Raw genomic sequence first — 17328 nt, forward strand, 5'->3', positions numbered from 1 at the left:
GATGTCCAACCGTAGTGAGTGAGGACACCCCCCACCCCTCCCCCTGGGACCAGTCATTCACGTAAGATAGCAACAAGATTAATTCATAATATCGAGGGGCCCACGCCTCCCAGTCTGTGGGGTAGCTGCAGTTTAGTCAGTTTAATAAGGGGTCACTTGCAATACCAGATAAAGGATCTAAACCAGCCATTCAGTCTTCTAAATGTTTACTTAGTAAAAAGCAGAGGAAGCATTCGCTTAGGATACAGCAGACGGGGGAGAATGTTCATAGACTACCTTCTTAAACAGAGTCTTTCACGCATCAATCCACAAGTGCAATTAGGATGTTAATTTTGTGAAATATATTCAAGTTACACTAAGTCATTTTGCCACCACAGGTTAAATGCTGGATTTGTCATGGTAAAGGCTTTCGATTTGGAGGTGAGGACAGGTGTAACCATTGTATGGGCAGTGGAATGGAAAGGTAAGGATGTAGCATTGTGGTCTTAAAATGTAAAAGCCAGACTAAAAACAGAGCCAGTTGTTATTTTTGTGTTCACGATGTCTAATTGTAAGCTTGGGGTGAAAAATAACTAGGCGATTCACTTTTAACTCTAATTGGTAAGAATGGATAGAAATTGTGTACATTTTGTTTCTGGAAGTAAATGTCTGTCAAAAGGTCCTGGGCCCAACCATCTTCAGCTGCTTCATCATTGACTTTCTCTTTATCATAAGGTTTGAAATGGAATTGTTCACTGATGATCGCAGAATGATCAGTACCGTTCATGAAGCACACTTTGCCCACATGCAGCAAGATCTTGTCAACATATGGGCAAATTAATGTCAAGTAATATTAGTAACATGCAATGGCAAGCTCAAACAAGAGATAATTTAATGATTTCCACTTGATATTCAAGGCATTACCATCTCTGAATCAACTTGGCCGTGACCGTTGACCAGAAACTAATCTGTACTAGTTATAGAAATGCAATAGCTACAAGAATTGGCCAGAGACTAGGAATTCTATGGGAACTCACTTCCTATCTCCCAAAGCCTGTCCATCAAGGTACAAGTCAAGAGTGTGATGGATACTCTCCGTTTGCCTGGATGGGTATGACTCCAACAACACTCAAAAAGCCTGACACCATTCAGGACAAAGCAGTCTGCTTCTTTGGCACTCCTTTCTCCACTTTCAATGTTCACTCTCTTCACCACTGATGCACAGTGGCAGCAGTATGTACCATCTACAACATGCACTATAGCAATTTACAAAGACTCCTTTGTCAGCACCTTGCAGACCCGCAACCACGCCCACCCAGAAGTACAAAGGCAGTGGATGCTAGCATCACTAACAAGTTCCTCTCCAAGTCACAGATCACCCTGAATTGAAATCACATCACCATTCCTTCAGTGTTGCTGAATCAATATCCTGAAAGTCGGTTTGTAATAGCATCTATATCCTGGGCTGCAGCAATTCAAGAAGGGAGCTCATTATCTTCTCAGGGGCAATTCAGAATGGGCTACAAATGGTGACTTAGCCAGTGATCCCACAAATACGTATTAAATATGTGTAAGGATTGGTTCCAGTTCCAAACTTAACCATTTGGCTTTATGGAGTATAGCACACTGTCTGTTTGTTAATATGTTGAAATATTATAACCCAGTTGTACTGTTTATAATGACCTTTCGCTTCATGTTGTGGCCCAGTATATAGTGAATGGCTGTGCATTCTGGCAATCAGGTTTCCGGACAGCAACTCTCACATGTCTTTCTTTTTATGAGGGATGAGGGAGTCACTGGCTAGGCAGCATTTATTACCCAGCCCTAATTTCCCAGAGGGCATTTGCAAGTCAATCAGATTGCTGTGGGTCAGGATGGCAGTTTTCTTTCCTAAAGGACATTAGTGAACCAGATGGGTTTTCTGACAATCAATTCGTGATCATCTTTAGATTCTTAATTCCAGATATTTATTGAATTGAAATTCCACCATCTACCAGGGTCGAACCCGGGTCCCCAGAATGTTACTGAGTCACTGATTTAACAGTCCAGTCACAATACCAATAGGCCATCGCATCCCCAGACAGTTAGTGCTTTACATCATCTACAAAAATATGTGATGACATTTTGACTGTAAAGATATCTTACTGAGAGCCAGTCTGCTCCCATGTTGTATATAGTACCATTTCAATGTAATAGTACAAACAGGCAAATGTTAAAACATAATTTCAAAAAATGCTGTTTCAAGAAAAGATTCTTTGACATATTTAAGAGTGGTATCTTGATGCAGTGGATTAATCTAGTTGGAAAAGAGTTCCGCACTAAAAGTGAGTATTTCAAAATGCAGGGCAAACTGTCACATTTTAGTAATAAACTAACTGAGCAGAGGCAGGAATCCCATCACCAGTCACCCTTTATTTACATAAAGGCCAGCCAACTCAGACAAGGTCCCTGAACTGAGGAGATTCTGAATCCCTTGTTTCTATATATTTTTTCTTTGTTTCTTTCTTCTTTATGTTTCTCTTAGTTATATGTTTTTTTTCTTTCTAATCATCTTTTGTTTTAATTATTATTTTTAATCCTCTTTTTTTTGTTGGTGGAAACACTCCTCTTTATTTATTTTTTTCTTTAACCCCCACACTACCACCTAACTGCAGTAGTGCTTATTTTATTAATCCTCTATTTACATTGGTCAGCCAAGACTTCCTGATTGGCCCATGTTAAACATAGTCAATGAGATCCACTTGGTTCCAATTACTACATGCAACCTGACTATGTCACTGAACATGATTGAATGAATCATACACAACTGTTTTCCAGTTCAGCTGTGATGCAATATTCAATTACTTTGTTTTTGTTTTAAAAAGTAAATATCTAACCTTTCAAAACTGAATGTTGGAACCATAAGCTGCCAGTTTGTTGTGAATGTGATTATCCACCTCTTTAATCATTAGAACGCTCCAGAGTTGGTAAACAATAAGGGGTTTACTGAAAACTACATACTCAAATCTCTCTGTTTGTGGGAGGTAATGTTCCAGATATTAACCCTTTCTGGGATCAGTTGTGCCCAATTGTAGGATTTCTGGAGCCTCCCTGAAAGCCTGCAAACAGGTAAAATTAGCAGAATGCCCCAAATACTGGTGATGGTGATGAGGTACATTGCAGGTTTTGTAAGCATGGCCTGATTCTAATGCGATGTTATTAAACTAATGGACAATCTTGGGAAAATTAGAACTATGCTGAAAACGTGTTGCTGGAAAAGTGCAGCAGGTCAGGCAGCATCCAAGGAGCAGCAGAATCGATGTTTCGGGCATAAGCCCTTCTTCAGGAATGAGGAAAGTGTGTCCAGCAGGCTAAGATAAAAGGTAGGGAGGAGGGACTTGGGGGAGGGGCGTTGGGAATGCGATAGGTGGAAGGAGGTCAAGGTGAGGGTGATAGGCTGGAGTGGGGGTGGGGGCGGAGAGGTCAGGAAGAAGATTGCAGGTTAGGAAGGCGGTGCTGAGTTCGAGGGATTTGACTGAGACAAGGTGGGAGGAGGGGAAATGAGGAAACTGGAGAAATCTGAGTTCATCCCTTGTGGTTGGAGGGTTCCTAGGCGGAAGATGAGGCGTTCTTCCTCCAACCGTCGTGTTGCTATGGTCTGGAGATGGAGGAGTCCAAGGACCTGCATGTCCTTGGTGGAGTGGGAGGGAGAGTTGAAGTGTTGAGCCACGGGGTGGTTGAGTTGGTTGGTCCGGGTGTCCCAGAGGTGTTCTCTGAAATGTTCCGCAAGTAGGCGGCCTGTCTCCCCAATATAGAGGAGACCACATCGGGTGCAGCGGATGCAATAAATGATGTGTGTGGAGGTGCAGGTGAATTTGTGGCGGATATGCACCCGATGTGGCCTCTTCTATATTGGGGAGACAGGCCGCCTACTTGTGGAACGTTTCAGAGAACACCTCTGGGACACCGCACCAACCAACCCAACCACCCCGTGGCTCAACACTTCAACTCCCCCTCCCACTCCACCAAGGACATGCAGGTCCTTGGACTCCTCCATCGCCAGACCATAGCAACACGACGGTTGGAGGAAGAACGCCTCATCTTCCGCCTATGAACCCTCCAACCACAAGGGATGAACTTAGATTTCTCTAGTTTCCTCATTTCCCCTCCCCCCACCTTGTCTCAGTCAAATCCCTCGAATTCAGCACCGCCTTCCTAACCTGCAATCTTCTTCCTGACCTCTCCACCCCCACCCCACTCTGGCCTATCACCCTCACCTTGACCTCCTTCCACCTATCGCGTTTCCAACACCCCTCCCCCAAGTCCCTCCTCCCTACCTTTTATTTTAGCCTGCTGGACACACTTTCCTCATTCCTGAAGAAGGGCATATGCCCGAAATGTCGATTCTCCTGCTCCTTGGATGCTGCCTGACCTGCTGCGCTTTTCCAGCAACACATTTTTCAGCTCTGATCTCCAGCATCTGCAGTCCTCACTTTCTCCTCGAAAATGAGAACTATATCAAACGCAATTTGTGCTGAAAATTTTACAATCTCTCGCAACCATTTAGTTGATATTCGGCAATTTATCCCATAACAACAGTGCTGTTGAGTCAGAAATCTGGCATATATATGATGATTTTGAATTTATCTTTAGATGTAAACACTGCTCTGGATATGGCTGTCAGATGTGCAATGTATGCCATGGCCAAGGAAGGCTGTTTTTCTACATTCAGTTGACAGTAAAATGGTAAGTTCTGTTTCTTGAGTACGTACTAACATCTGAAATAGGAGCTTTAGTCAGTCATTCAGCATCTCAAGCCTGTTCTACCATTCAGTAAGATCGTGGCTGGTCTTTTTCTGTTTCAAAATTCTACATTTTCATCTGCCTTGCTCAGCTTTAAAAATATTCAATAATCCAGTTTCTACCACCGATTGACATGAAGAATAACAAAGTCACACAAACCACTGAGAGAAAAAAATTTCTTCACATCTCTGTCCTCGACATTTTCCTAATTAACCTGTTCAGACATGCTGTTATATGCCTCTGGCATATGTGAGACTTGAACCTGGCTTAAAGGTAGAGACACTACCGTTGTACCAGAAGAGCCCTTTCTCATCTGTATTATAAAAGGGAAACCCTAATTTAAGCCGGTGTCCCCTAGTTCTGGGCTAACCACACAGAAGGACACATCCTTTCCTCATCAAGTTGATTGTCAATAACTTTCAGGTTCCCTTATTCTCTAATCGTCACCCCCTCACTCTTTTAATCACCAGTGGAAACAAGCCTAGTCTATCTAACCTTTCCCTGTAAGACAATCCGCTCATTCCACATGTCAATCCAGTGAACTTCCTCTGAACCATCTCCAATACATCTACGTCCTTCTTTAAAATAAGCAGACCAAAGCTGGACACAGTGTTCGAGATACGGCCCCGTAAAACTGATGCAAAAATATTGTCACTTTTATGTTCAGTACCTCTCATAATAAACTATAGCATCTCATTAGCTTTCTTGATTACATGCTGTCCCTGCATACTAACATTTTGTGATTCATGTACCAGGACCATTTGCACCTTGAACGGCTGCAGTCTTTTTCCATTCAAGTCATATTTTGTTTCTTTTATTATTCGTACCAAAGTAGCCCAATCACACATTTTCCCATGGAATACTATGTCTGCCGGATTTTGTCCACTCTTTCAACTTATCTTCCCCGCCAAAATACATGAGCATAATCCTCAATGAATATTTTCCATCCGTCCTCAAATTGGAAAAGGGCACCACAGGTATAGGAAATGCTGGAAGAAATTAACAGAGAGATGAGGTACTAGTGGGTTTAGCAGCCTTACAAGTGAATAAATCCCAGGCCAGAGATGTTTGAGATGGATCTCAGGCTGTTGACGGAGACAAGGGAGGAGATCTCAGAGGCCCTGGCAGTAATTTTTCAAATCCCCTCTGGTCATAGGTGAGGTACCACAGGATTGGAGGACTGTTGAGGTTGTCTCATTACTTATAAAGGGAGGAAGCGATAGACCAGGATATTTCAGGCCAGCCAGTCCAACGTCAGTGGTGGGGAGATTAGAGTCATAGAGTCAGAGAGATGTACAGCACGGAAACAGACCCTTCAGTCCAACTCATCCATGCCGACCAGATATCCCAACCCAATCTAGTCCCACCTGCCAGCACCCAGCCCATATCCCTCCAAACCCTTCCTATTCATATACCCATCAAAATGCCTCTTAAATGCTGTAATTGTACCAGCCTCCACCACTTCCTTTGGCAGCTCATTCCATACAAATACCACTCTCTGAATGAAAACATTGCCCTTAGGTCTCTTTTATATCTTTCCCCTCTCACCCTAAACCTATGCCCTCTAGTTCTGGACTCCCCGACCCCAGGGAAAAGACCTTGTCTATTTATTCTATCCATGTCCCTCATGATTTTATAAACCTCTAAAAGGTCACCCCTTAGCCTCCGACGCTCCAGGGAAAACAGCCCCAGCTTTATCAGCCTCTCCCTATAGCTCAAATCCTCAAATCGTGGCAACATCCTTGGTAATCTTTTCCGAACCCTTTTAGATTTCACAACAACCTTCTGATAGGAAGGAGACCAGAACTGTACACAGTATTCCAACAGTGGCCTAACCAATGTCCTGTACAGCCGCAGCATGACCTCCCAATTCCTGTACTCAATACTCTGACCAATAAAGGAAAGCATACCAAACGCTTTCTTCACTATCCTATCTACCTGCGACTCCACTTTCAAGGAGCTATGAACCTGCACTCCAAGGTCTCTTTGTTCAGCAACACTCCCTAGGACCTTACCGTTAAGTGTATAAGTCCTGCTAAGATTTGCTTTCCCAAAATGCAGCACCTTGCAGTTATCTAAATTAAATTCCATCAAGATCCTGTTGTACTCTGAGATAACCTTCTACACCTCCAATTTTAGTGTCATCTGCAAACTTACTAACTATACCTCCTATGTTCACATCCAAATCATTTATATAAATTCTGAAAGTTACTGGACCCAGCACCGATCCTTGTGGCACTCCATTGGTCACAGGTCTCCAGTCTGAAAAGCAACCCTCCACCACCATCCTCTGTCTTCTACCTTCGAGCCTGGACAGAATTCTGAGGGATAGAATACGTCAGCTCTGGGATAGACACAGATTCATCAGGGTTGTCAGCATGGATTTGATAAAGGAAAGTCGTGTTTGACAAAGTTGATCAAATATTTTTGGAAGTAAACCAGTTGTGATGATGAGAGAAATGCATTTGATACAAGCAAAGCTTCTGATCTGGTTTGTCATGACAGACTGGTTAAGACAGTGACCTCATGGAATCCAAGGCAAAGTAACAAGTTGAATTAAAATTAGTTGAGAGACAGGAAGCAGAAAGTAATTTTACAGGGACATTTCTGTGCCTGGAAGTTGTTTCCAGTGGGGTTCCACAGGGCTTGGTGCTGGGACCTTGCTGTTTATGGTGCAGGTTAATAATATGGATTTAAATGTAGGGGTATGATTAAGAAGTTTGCAAATTTGAAAATTGGTAGGGTGAGGAAGACAGCCTTAAACTGCAGAAAGAGATCAACAGACTGGTCAGCTGGGGAAGCAGTGGCAAATGGAATTCAACTTTGAAAAATGTGAGGGTCATGGAAAGAACTGAAGATCAGAGAGATTTTATTGTGCATATCCACAGATCCCTGAAGGTAGCAGGGCAGGAAGAGAAGGCAGTTAAGAAGAGATAGGATATTTGCCTTTAATAGCATACAAGAGCGGGCAGATTATGTTGGAACTGTATAAAATGCTAGTTAGTGCACAGTTGGGGTATTGTATGCAGTTCTGGTCAGCACATTTTAGGTAAGTATGTGATTGCAGTAGAGATAGTGCAGATGAGATTTGCCAGGGTATTGTGTGGACTGGATGCCCTGGCTATGTGGAAAGATTGGATAGGCTGGGATTGTTTTCCTTGGAGCAGTGAAGGTCAATTGTGGACCCCGATAGAGGTGCATAACATGATGAGAGGTATAGATAGAGGTGCAGAAGAAGGCACCTTTTCTATTAATAGAAGGGTCAATAACCAAGGTGACATAGATTTCAGGTAAGGGGTAGAAGATTAAGAGGTGATATGAGGAGAAATATTTTCACGTAAGGTTGGTGAGAGTCTGCACTTCACTTTCTGGAATGCTGAGGTCAAGTCAGAAACTCTTGTAACATTTAAGCACTAGTTAGACATTCACTTGCACTGTCTTCCCTTCCAGAGCTATGGGCCGGGAGCTGGAAAATGGCATTAGTAGAGTCATTTGACAGGCACGGACATAATGGACCGAATGGTCTCCTTTTGAGCTGTGAGCACCTATAGATCCATTTATGTTTATCTACAAACTCCTTACAACTCTTTTACAACATACTCTCCTGCCCTTATCTACATCATGATGTGGCGGTGCTGGTGTTGGACAGGGATGGACAAAATTAAAAATCACACAACACCAGGTTATAGTCCAACAGATTTATTCAGAAGTACTAGCTTTCAGAGCGCTGCTCCTTCATCAGGTAGCTAGTGGGACAGGATCGTAAGACACAGAATTTATTGCAAAAGATCATAGTGTCATTACAACTGAAAGGATTTAGTGAACAAACCTAGATTGCTATTAAATCTTTCCTCTTTTAGAATGTGTTGCAGATTTCGGTTCGTTAATACGTAAATCCCAGAACTTCTTTCGAGTCACATTCCTGAGATAACTTAAGGTTTCATAAATAAAGGTGATATCTCAGCTCAGACAATGCATCAAAGGTGTGAGGTTAGAGTCTATCTGTATGCCAATCTTGGGTCAGACTGGTTCTATTTTCAATGTAGGAATTTGTAAAATGTCACATGGATTGACTGCCTACAGTTTGTGTGCTTACACGCAGACTCTTACACACTCACAGTCACGCAGACCCTCTCTCACACACACTCTCTCTCAGACACATACACACACACACACACCCCACACTTACACCCATCACACTCATGCACACATTCTATCAAACACACACACACGCACACTCACACTCTCTCCTTCTCTCCCATACACACACAGCCTTTCACACTCTCTCTCCCTCACATGCATGCACACACATATCTAGGTCTGTGGGGTGCATTTGCATTTGCATTTGCACAATTCTACTTTGTTCAAAAAGCACTACAATCTGTAGGCAGTCAATCCATGTGAGATTTTATAAATTCCTGCTTTGGAAATAGAACCAGTCTGGCTCAAGATTGGAAGACAGACAGACTCTAACCTCACACCTTTAATGCATTGCCTCAGCTGAAATGTCACCTTTATTTATAAATCCTTAAATTATCTCAGGAATGTGACTTGAAAGAAGTTCTGGGATTTACATATTAATTAATCGAAACCTGCAACATATTCTAAAAGATGAAAGACTTAACAGCAATCTAGGTTTGTTCAAAATATCGCATCAGTTGTCATGACACTATGATCTTTTACTGTAAATTCTGTGTCCTATAATCCTGCCCCACTAGCTACCTGGCAAAGGAGCAGTGCTCCAAAAGCTAGTACTCCCAAATAAACCCGTTGGACTATAACCTGGTGTTGTATGATTTTTAATTCTATTTACATTGTCTGTGAACTTAGCTACCACTGCTCTCATGTAAGGATTTGATGTAAATTGTAAAAGGTTGAAGTTACAATGCAGATCCCTGTGGGACTTCACACAGTAGATCCTGTCAATCTTGCCAGCCAGCCAATCCATGCTTGCAATAGAGACCTTGATCACATTTCAATTCTCATAGTGTCTCCATCTCTGCATCTGTTCTGATGATATCACCTTCCCCCATTGGAACATGTTTGATTCTGTAACTAAAATTGTACAGAAAGGCAGAAATTTAATTAAAACAAAACAAAGTTAATCAAGGCACCAAGTGAAATGCACTTCAGATTTTGAACAACGAAACATAAGAGCAAGAGACATTTTGAATGCACAACTGAAGGGATGCCCTTGTTCTCCACTTCTTAAACAGGGAAAACCACAAATTTGAACAAGTTATTGATCTGCAATGTGGATTACCGATCAATCTCCTCAGCAAAGTCACTGGACACCAGCTCTTCAGTGACCAACAGATTCAGGTAAGGTATTAAATAGCCATGAGAATCAAAGGCTTGTTAATTTGAAAATCGAGCACATCTTGTCAGAAATGAACCCTTTACTGCCATTTAAGATCAGAGCTGAATCAATCTGGCATGTCCTGACCAGTTCCATATGTGATGGAGCTAAAGATGACTGCCAAAGGTGAGTTGTCAAATTATTTTTGTGAAACCTGGAACAGGATAGATGCTTGATCAGAGCTCACAAAAATAATTTGGGTCACTGTCAAGCTGTGACTCCATCCCGTCCTCGGACTTTCCATGACTGCAACTGGTTAGGGGCCTACAGCAGACTTGGCAAATTTAGAGGGAAGGCCTTCTTTGCAGATGGTCAACTGATCATCCAAAGGTCTGAAACAAAACCCCACTCCTTCCCATCCTCCCTCTCTCCCCGCCCAACCTCCAATCTACTGAGCCACCTTGGTTTATTGCAAATTCTTCTTGTATAGATCATTAAATTGTAGAGAGAGTAGGTTGTAGGTCTCCTCTTGATGTAACCAATAAATCACTTTCAGAAGTCATTTTGCCAAAACTCCGGGGCATAAATGATTTGTCTAACCTTTTGCAACTGTGCCTCAGTCATACTGTACATTCTGCGACTGAGTATTTACAATATAGCTCTCCTTATTCTCACATTTCCTCCTTACTTCCTAGGTGCATCCAATAATGACCTTTCCAGATCCTAGGATTAACCAGATGTCACAACAGGGGATCCAGGAACATTGGACTCAGTTTGGCAAAATCTCACGCATAATCCAACAGGTGAGCAGCAAAGCTGTGGCTGTTCGGAATAGAAACAGTCATTGCCAGATAAAGTTAGTCAATCTATTCCATGATTTTGTCAGAAGTGAACTCTTGTTTGGGTAACTGAAAAGCAGGAGGAAGAGAAATTAGCTATTTTATCTTCAACCTTAGGAAAGTAAATAATTTGTGCTCATCTCCATTCTTTGCTGCAGACAATGCCGTAGGTTTTCTTGTGCAGTATAGAGCTCACTGTTCTGCCCATTCATACACCACCCATCACACATTTCTGAGTGGCCACAAAAATGGCTAAGTGATGGCCAATACTTCCTGTAAGGTATGCAAGCGAAGAGCAGCAGGGGGATGGAGCTGTGTGGGGAATGAATGTAAGCAACATTTTCTCTAAGATGCACAGCTCTAAGGCACCATGCTGTGCAATGAATTGGCAGTATACAGTAAAGAGATAAAAAAGAGGGAACATTGGTAGTGACATGACAATGTGATGAGAGAAAGAGTACTTTTACATGTGATAATATTGTTACCAAACTACCTGAGATGTGGCAGGGCTAGTGTTGGACTGGGGTGGACAAAGTTAAAAAAAATTACCTAATGAAGGAGCAGCTCTGCAAAAGCTAGTGTTTTGCAATTAACCTGTTGGACCATAAGCTAGTGTTGTGTGATTTTTAACTTCAACTACCTGAATGCTGACAAATCTTTGGCAAAACTACTTTTATTCATTTGGAGATAATAGGATTTATTACCTCATAACAACAGGTAAAACAAAATATACAACAGACACCTTGCTGATATTTAATGAATTATGAAATTAATTAAATTATTAATAAATTAATATGGGGAGGCAGTGACATTGTGGTAATGTCTCTGGCTCGTAATCCAGAACCCCAGGCTGATGTTCTGTGGATAAGGGTTGAAATCCCACCATGCTAGATGATAAAATTTGAATTCAACAAAAATCTGGAACTTAAAAACTAGCCAGTTGTAACCCAATTTTCGGAAAGTCCCAGCTGGTTCACGAATGTCCGTTAGGGGAGGAAATTGCTGACTTGACCCAACCTGGCCTACATGTGACTCCAGACCCACAGTAGTGTGGTTGACTCTTAACTGCCCTCTGGGCAATAAATGCTGGCGTAGCTAGTGACACCCACATTCCATCAATGAATTTTTTTAAAAATTAAAGCCCTATTTATGATGAACTATTCCCCACTTGCCTGAATGGGTGCAGTTCCAAAAACACTCAAGCAGCTTGACACCATCCATAACAAAGCAGCCCACTTAATTTGCTCCTTTACATCTACGGAGAGACAGGATGCCAACTCGTGGAAAGTTTCAGGGAACTTCTCTGGGACACAAGCATATCAAACAACCCCACCCCCCCCGTAGGTGAACACTTCAACATCCCTCCCACTCCCCAAAGAACATGCAAGTCCTGGGCCTCCTCCAGCACCAAATCTAGGCCACCCGACAACTGGAGGAAGAACACCTCATCATCTGCCTTGGGACCCTTCAACCACACAGCATCAACATTGACTTCACTAGTTTCCAAATCTCCCTTCCCCCAGCTCATCCCAGATCCAACTCTCCAAATCACACCACCCTGTTGACCTGTCCTACCTGTCAATCATCCTTCCCATCTATCCGCTCGATTCTTCCCACCAACCTATCACAATTACCACCCACCTGCAATCACCTATCGCCTTCCCAGCTCCCTCACCCCAAGCCCCAACCACAGCCCCACCCCCTATTTACTTCTCAGCCCCCTTTCCCCACTACATTAGTGGGTGGCACGGTGGCACAGTGGTTAGCACTGCTGCCTCACAGCGTCAGAGACCCGCATTCAGTTCCCACCTCAGGTGACTGACTGTGTAGAGTTTGTACGTTCTCCCTGTGTCTGCGTGGGTTTCCTCCGGGTGCTCCGGTTTCCTCCCACAGTCCAAAGATGTGCAGGGTCAGGTGAATTGGCCATGCTAAATTGCCCGTAGTGTTAGGTAAGGGGTAAATGTAGGGGAATGGGTGGGCTGCGCTTCGGCGAATCGGTGTGGACTTGTTGGGCCGAAGGGCCTGTTTCCACACTGTAAGTCTAATCTAATGATTCCTGATGAAAGGCTTATGCCCAAAATGTCAAGTCTCCTGTTCCTTGGATGCTGCCTGACTGGCTATGCTTTTCCAGCACCACATTTTTGACCCTCAACCACTACTTTCAATACAGTATTAATTTCAGTGCAATAATTCACCCAGGCTCCTTAGACAGCAACTTCTATATCCACAACCTCTGGCATCAAGAAGGACAAGGGCACACACCCTCTCTCTTTCTCTTTCTTTCACACACACACACACACATTCTCTCGCTGGCAAACATAAACACTCTCCTACATTTTCCATCATAAAATCTCTGGAATGTCTTCATGAACAGCAAACCCTGCTGTTCTTTCAGTGCCCCGTACCACCCTTCAGCTGAGGAATGCTGCGAAATGCTGACTTGAAGTGTTCCTCCTGCCACTCTGTACAAGATCAGTAAATGTGTTGCCAAGCATAGATCAAACCTGTGACCTTACTGCTCAGTGTGCTTCACTTGGACATTATTTACATTTAACCACTGGCACATTGAGAAGGCACAGGGCAATTTCCTCACTGACACCTTTTATAAGACTGCTACCTGGGCTATCAGAGGTACTTGATGACTCCTAGCTGTCACTTGTGGCTTTCACCATTCACTTGAATTCAGTCTGGCCTTCCATTAACTGCTTCAATATCAATCTCCAAGGGATTGTAGAATGGTTATAGCACAGGAGGCAGCCAGTTGCTTCCTTGTGTCCTTGCTGGCAAGAACAGTTCAGGTAGTCCTATGAATTCTCCCGACTTTGTAACATAAATCGGCAATTGTTTTTCTTTCAAGATGAATATCCAGTTCCCTTTTCATGGGTACAATTGGGTTAGCCTCTATGTCAGGCACTGCATTCCAGAATCCATCACCACCCACGAGATAAAATATGTGCATTTAGTTACATGTTCCCATCCCACTATTGCTCTGACAATTTTTTTTTTCCTCTCTTTGACAGCGCCACATGGTTGAACTCATCCCTGTTGTCCAAGTGCATTTCCAATGGAAAAGAAAAGATCACAGCTACTTTGTGTATGGCATTGAAAATAAGGTTCATGCTCCGGAATATCCTGGCAAGAATTGCGCAATTATGTGAAGTGCCTTCTGCATCAATTCCTTTTACTATTTACTGCAAACTCTTTCAATGTTTCAAATAAACTTGTATCTCCAGAAAGAGTTAAATATATATATTAATGGGATGATTAATAAATGAGATGATATGTACATGTATAAACATATATATATATATATATATAAAAACATATATATGAAGCACCTGCATATTCTAAAGAACTCAGAATCATGAATCCATACAGTTTGAAAGCAGGCCATTCAGCCCATCGAGTACACACTTGACCCTCTGAAGAGCATCCAACCCAGACCCACTCCCGCTACCCATGTATTTCCCATGAATAGCCCACCCAACCTCCAATTCCCTGGACATTATGGGACAATTTAACATAGCCAATCAACCTAACTTGCACATCTTTGGACTGTGGGAGGAAACCCACACAAAGGCAGAGAGAATTTGCAAAATCCACACAGTCACCCAAGGCTAGAGTCGAACCCACATCCCGAGTACTGTGATTCAGCCACGCTAATCACTTAGCCACCTTGCTGAAAGAAGCAAATTGAGTTGTCTTAAACTTTGGTGCACAGTGTCTGGCTATATGGAAGTTAATTTGAAATTTTATCTGCACAGGTTAGTCAGCTATTAATGGTAACACTGATTGGCATTTCATTTCAGTCTTAGGACTCTCACCTGCCATCAATGGAATTAAGTGGCCAATGTTGGGCCTTCTGTAAGATTTCAGAAAGCAGGGGTATAAATCCTGAACCCCGACCTGAACTGCCAACCAATAAGAAGCCAGGTCCCTTAATTGGGTAAAGGGTTTGCAGGACAACCTTCATCAGATGGCACTCATGTCTGCTGTTGGTTGAACATAAGTGGGATGATGTCATTATTGGCCTACAGGCAGGAAGGTTGACTACAAGTCTTTCCCCCTTGCCTCCACCCTCAACCCTTACTCCCCACCCACACAGCAGTGGGAGGGGCAAACGTTAAATTCCACCCACTGTTTACAACCAAACAGACAAACCAAAAAGAATTATTACTGTATAACCTCAATGAAATGGATGACTAAAGATGTAGGCCATTCTAAATTGCACATAGTATCCAGGGATGTGCAGGCTAGGTGGATTAGCCATGGGAAATGCAGGATAGGGTTGGAGGGAGTGGTCCTGGTGGTATGGTCTGCGGAGAATCGGTGGGCCTACTTCCACATTGTCGGGATTCTATTAAATTCTATCCAATTTTGTGTAATGGGATCATCTTTGTGGAATTCAATTCCACTATGTCTATTCAATTCTACGATTTATTTACCTCTTCATATTGTAACAATATTAAAAGTGATGGGTCTGATATCACTCCCAATCTATCTCTGTGTCTCTGTGCTAAATCTATTTCTTCCATTAAGATAAGTTGCAATTTTCACATAACATGGAATATTTTTCATTTATCCAGTAAGTTTTCATTTTTGTTTGCTAATTTTTGGCTCAATGATGCAATTGGTTGAAATTAATTTAACTGCATCCACTGGCTCTTACACCTAGTATATAGGATTTATTCTCTCTATCACAGATGAGGTGTGCAGTTAAAACCGCACAGGTAGATGAATTTAAATCCTTTTACAAGGGAAGGTTCTATTCTAGTACAGTTAGGGCCTAGAGAAAGTTGGATTGAAAAGATTGACTTTGGAGACATGAGTTGTCAAGGCTGAAGAACTTTGTCCTTGCTCATTGTACATTGTAGGGCTTAAAAGATCATCGTCAGATCTAGTTTCAGTCACATCCCATGAAGGTCAGGTCAAGGTCAAGAGAGCAGTTTGCAGGAGGAGGAAGGGCAGTCATACTTATTATGGGTCAGATGGGACACATGCCTCGATTGTTAACATTTCTGATGGTATCCTAATAAAATGGCAAAGAATGCTTATACTTTTCACAAGAGACTTAAACCACAGCTAAGACATCCAAAACCCTGTTGTCCAATATGTCATCGAGTATTAAAATAATTCAGTTAAGGGTACATTCCATGTGAAATAACTGCTGGCTTACAGTTTAAGGTTGGAGTTGCTACTTCAAAGACATTATGGTTTAGTAACTAGTTAGTAGATGTTCTAAACAAACCAACTATTAATCTTATCTGTATTTTGATATTTTGTCTTGGAGTAAAGCCTATCACAGTATATCAAATAAATAGATTCTGCTTAACCTTCTGTAACCCCAGTGTAATAGAGCTAACCCCAAAGGGATTGAAAGGTAAAATACAAGCCCAATGCAAGGTGACTGTTCAGGAAACCTGTTGTGTCCTTTCCTTTACTTTCCATCCAGCTTATTTTCTGACCCTGAAGCCACTATTGACTGAAAGTCCCACCAGCCCTCCACCACCTCACCAAAGCCATTCTTAATGTGTAAACCTAATACGGAATAGTTACTTTGCCACATCAGGAATCTCTTCAATTCCGTTCTCCTGACATCTACCTCTCATTTCTTGTGGTATAATCCAGTGGATAGTTAGCTGCAGCAAAACATTGAGGTAAAAGCAATGACTGCAGATGCTGGAAAGCAAGTACTGGATTAGTGGTGCTGGAAGAGCACAGCAGTTCAGGCAGCATCCTACGAGCTCGTTGGATGCTGCCTGAACTGCTGTGCTCTTCCAGCACCACTAATCCAGCAGCAAAACATTGGCTGATTCATCTTCTCTTTTGAACCACAGTTGTGGAAACTTTGTGATTACTTTGCTTGTTCCAGATAAGATATAGTGGTGGCTCAGTAGTTAGCACTGCTGCCTCACAGACCCAAGGATCTGGGTTTGATTCCACCCTCGGGCAACTCCCTGTGTGGAGTTTGCACACTCTCCCTTTGCCCGCATGGGATTCCTCCAAATGCTCCAGTATCTTCCCACAGTCCAAAGATGGGCAGGTTAGGTGGAATGGCCATGCTAAACTGCCCATAGTGTCCAGGGATGTGCAGGCTAGGGGGCTTAGTCATGGGAAATGCAGAGTTACAGGGTGTATCTGTGTGGGATGCTGTTCGGAGATTCATTGTGGACTTGATGGGTTGAATGGGCTGCTTTCATAGACCGAGGACAGAATTTGAGAACACCTTTATGGCTGAGTTCAAAAATTCCTAGGATTTCTTTTCTCACAATTCTTTTTCAGCAACATGTGATGAAAAGCTGGCAACAAAACACAATGGCTATGAAACTTTCTCTGTTTTGTCATTTTATATCAAATTAAATGTATTGAGTCTCTGGTGTTGGTGACTGATTCTGAATAGATATGATTGATGTATTCAGAGTGCTGAAT

General features: G+C 42.6%; 1 protein-coding gene across 1 annotated transcript in view; it reads left to right on the forward strand.

Annotated features, from left to right (window-relative positions):
* Positions 1-15399, forward strand: part of LOC140483888 (protein SSUH2 homolog) — a 59387-nt gene extending 43988 nt beyond the window's left edge. Inside the window, exons 8-12 of the mRNA XM_072582680.1 lie at positions 378-463; positions 4612-4704; positions 9978-10083; positions 10756-10863; positions 13920-15399. Coding sequence (XP_072438781.1) covers positions 378-463; positions 4612-4704; positions 9978-10083; positions 10756-10863; positions 13920-14057 — 531 coding nt within the window. The 3' untranslated portion in view covers positions 14058-15399. The remainder of the gene's footprint in view (positions 1-377; positions 464-4611; positions 4705-9977; positions 10084-10755; positions 10864-13919) is intronic.
* Positions 15400-17328: the final 1929 nt, after the last annotated feature.

The sequence above is a fragment of the Chiloscyllium punctatum genome, chromosome 12 (assembly GCF_047496795.1).
Source record: "Chiloscyllium punctatum isolate Juve2018m chromosome 12, sChiPun1.3, whole genome shotgun sequence".
In the NCBI taxonomy this organism is placed as follows: Eukaryota; Metazoa; Chordata; class Chondrichthyes; order Orectolobiformes; family Hemiscylliidae; genus Chiloscyllium; species Chiloscyllium punctatum.